We start from the raw sequence: 1,422 nt of genomic DNA on the forward strand, positions 1-1,422 counted from the left end.
GTCCAGCCACCCTGCTGCTCCCGGAGGAAACCTGGGGCTGGGGGGAGATGGAGGGTGACGGTGGAGGGTGTGCAGGGACCACGGGAGGGCACCCTACCCCCGGCCGGCACCACACAGGTTTTCTGGCAGGAAGATTCAACAAAATGGGGAATTTGAAGTAGATCCTGTGAAGCGGCTGGTGCCTGGACCCAGCTGCAAGAGGCTTGCTTTTGTCACCCCGTGGTGGCAGTGGTGTGGCACCAGATGTGGAGTCACCTCCTTCCCGCCAGCCACCGGCAAAGCATCCCTGCAGCTGGGCTGTGCCGAGGGGCCACGGCGAGCCGGAGCTCAGGGCCAGGAGTGCCAGGAGCCAGATGTGCCCTGGGGAGCAGGGGGATGCGGCGGCAGGGATGCTTAGGGGGACACTGGGGAGAAGGGGAGCAGGAGGACACAGTGGCAGGGATACTCGGGGGGACACCGGGGAGAAAGGGAACAGGGGGATGTGGTGGCAGGGATGCCGGGGGGGACACCAGGGGAGAAGAGGAGCAGGGGGATGCAGCAGCATGGATGCCGGGGAGAAGGGGAACAAGGGGATGTGGTGGCAGGGATGCTTGGGGGGACACCGGGGATCAGAGGGACCCCATGGTCCTGCTGGAAGCAAACTCCCGCAGACGTCCTGGGGGCTTTTATGGGGCAAAAAGCTGATAAAAGCAGCAGGCTGAGCAGGCTGGGAGCCCCAGCAGGGGAGTGACCCCCTAGCCCTCTGCTCCCCTGCCCTGCAGAACGTGAAGGATGATGGGCAGCATGCCTGGAGGCTGAAGCATTTCAAGAAACCCGCCTACTGCAACTTCTGCCGCACCATGCTGCTGGGGGTCCGCAAGCAGGGTCTTTGCTGCTCCTGTGAGTGCTGGACCTCGCCAGACCCTTGCACCCCCAAAACTGCAGCTCCCACCCCATCCCAGCACCCTGGGGAGGGGGGGCTGGTCCCTGTCACTGCCCAGCTCTGTGGGTGCGCTGGGGTGATGCTCACTGTCTTCTCTCTTGCCAGTCTGCAAGTACACCGTCCACGAGAGGTGCGTGTCCAAAGATATCGCCTCCTGCATCAGCACCTACATGAAATCCAAGAGGAACGCCAGCGTGAGTGTGTTTCTGAGCTGACGTGGCTCCCATGGAGCCCTCGGTCTCCTGCCCAGGTCCCCCATGGCTTTTTCCCCTGGGATTTGCCCCAGCATCCTGGGCAGCAGCTCACAGGCATTCCCAGCACCCATCGCCTCCTGCATCAGCACCTACATGAAATCCAAGAGGAACGCCAGCGTGAGTGTGTTTCTGAGCTGACGTGGCTCCCATGGAGCCCTCGGTCTCCTGCCCAGGTCCCCCATGGCTTTTTCCCCTGGGATTTGCCCCAGCATCCTGGGCAGCAGCTCACAGGCATTCCCAGCACCC

At 63.1% G+C, this 1,422-nt stretch overlaps 1 protein-coding gene across 1 annotated transcript in view; it reads left to right on the plus strand.

Moving 5' to 3' along the window:
• LOC104461455 (diacylglycerol kinase beta-like) overlaps positions 1 to 1,116 on the plus strand; it is a gene marked incomplete at both ends in the record, with an annotated part of 1,428 nt that extends 312 nt beyond the window's left edge. Inside the window, 2 exons of the mRNA XM_010073069.1 lie at positions 762 to 879; positions 1,028 to 1,116. Of these exons, the coding sequence (XP_010071371.1) occupies positions 762 to 879; positions 1,028 to 1,116 (207 nt within the window). The remainder of the gene's footprint in view (positions 1 to 761; positions 880 to 1,027) is intronic.
• Positions 1,117 to 1,422: the final 306 nt, after the last annotated feature.

The sequence above is a fragment of the Pterocles gutturalis genome, unplaced genomic scaffold (assembly GCF_000699245.1).
Source record: "Pterocles gutturalis isolate BGI_N339 unplaced genomic scaffold, ASM69924v1 scaffold787, whole genome shotgun sequence".
In the NCBI taxonomy this organism is placed as follows: Eukaryota; Metazoa; Chordata; class Aves; order Pterocliformes; family Pteroclidae; genus Pterocles; species Pterocles gutturalis.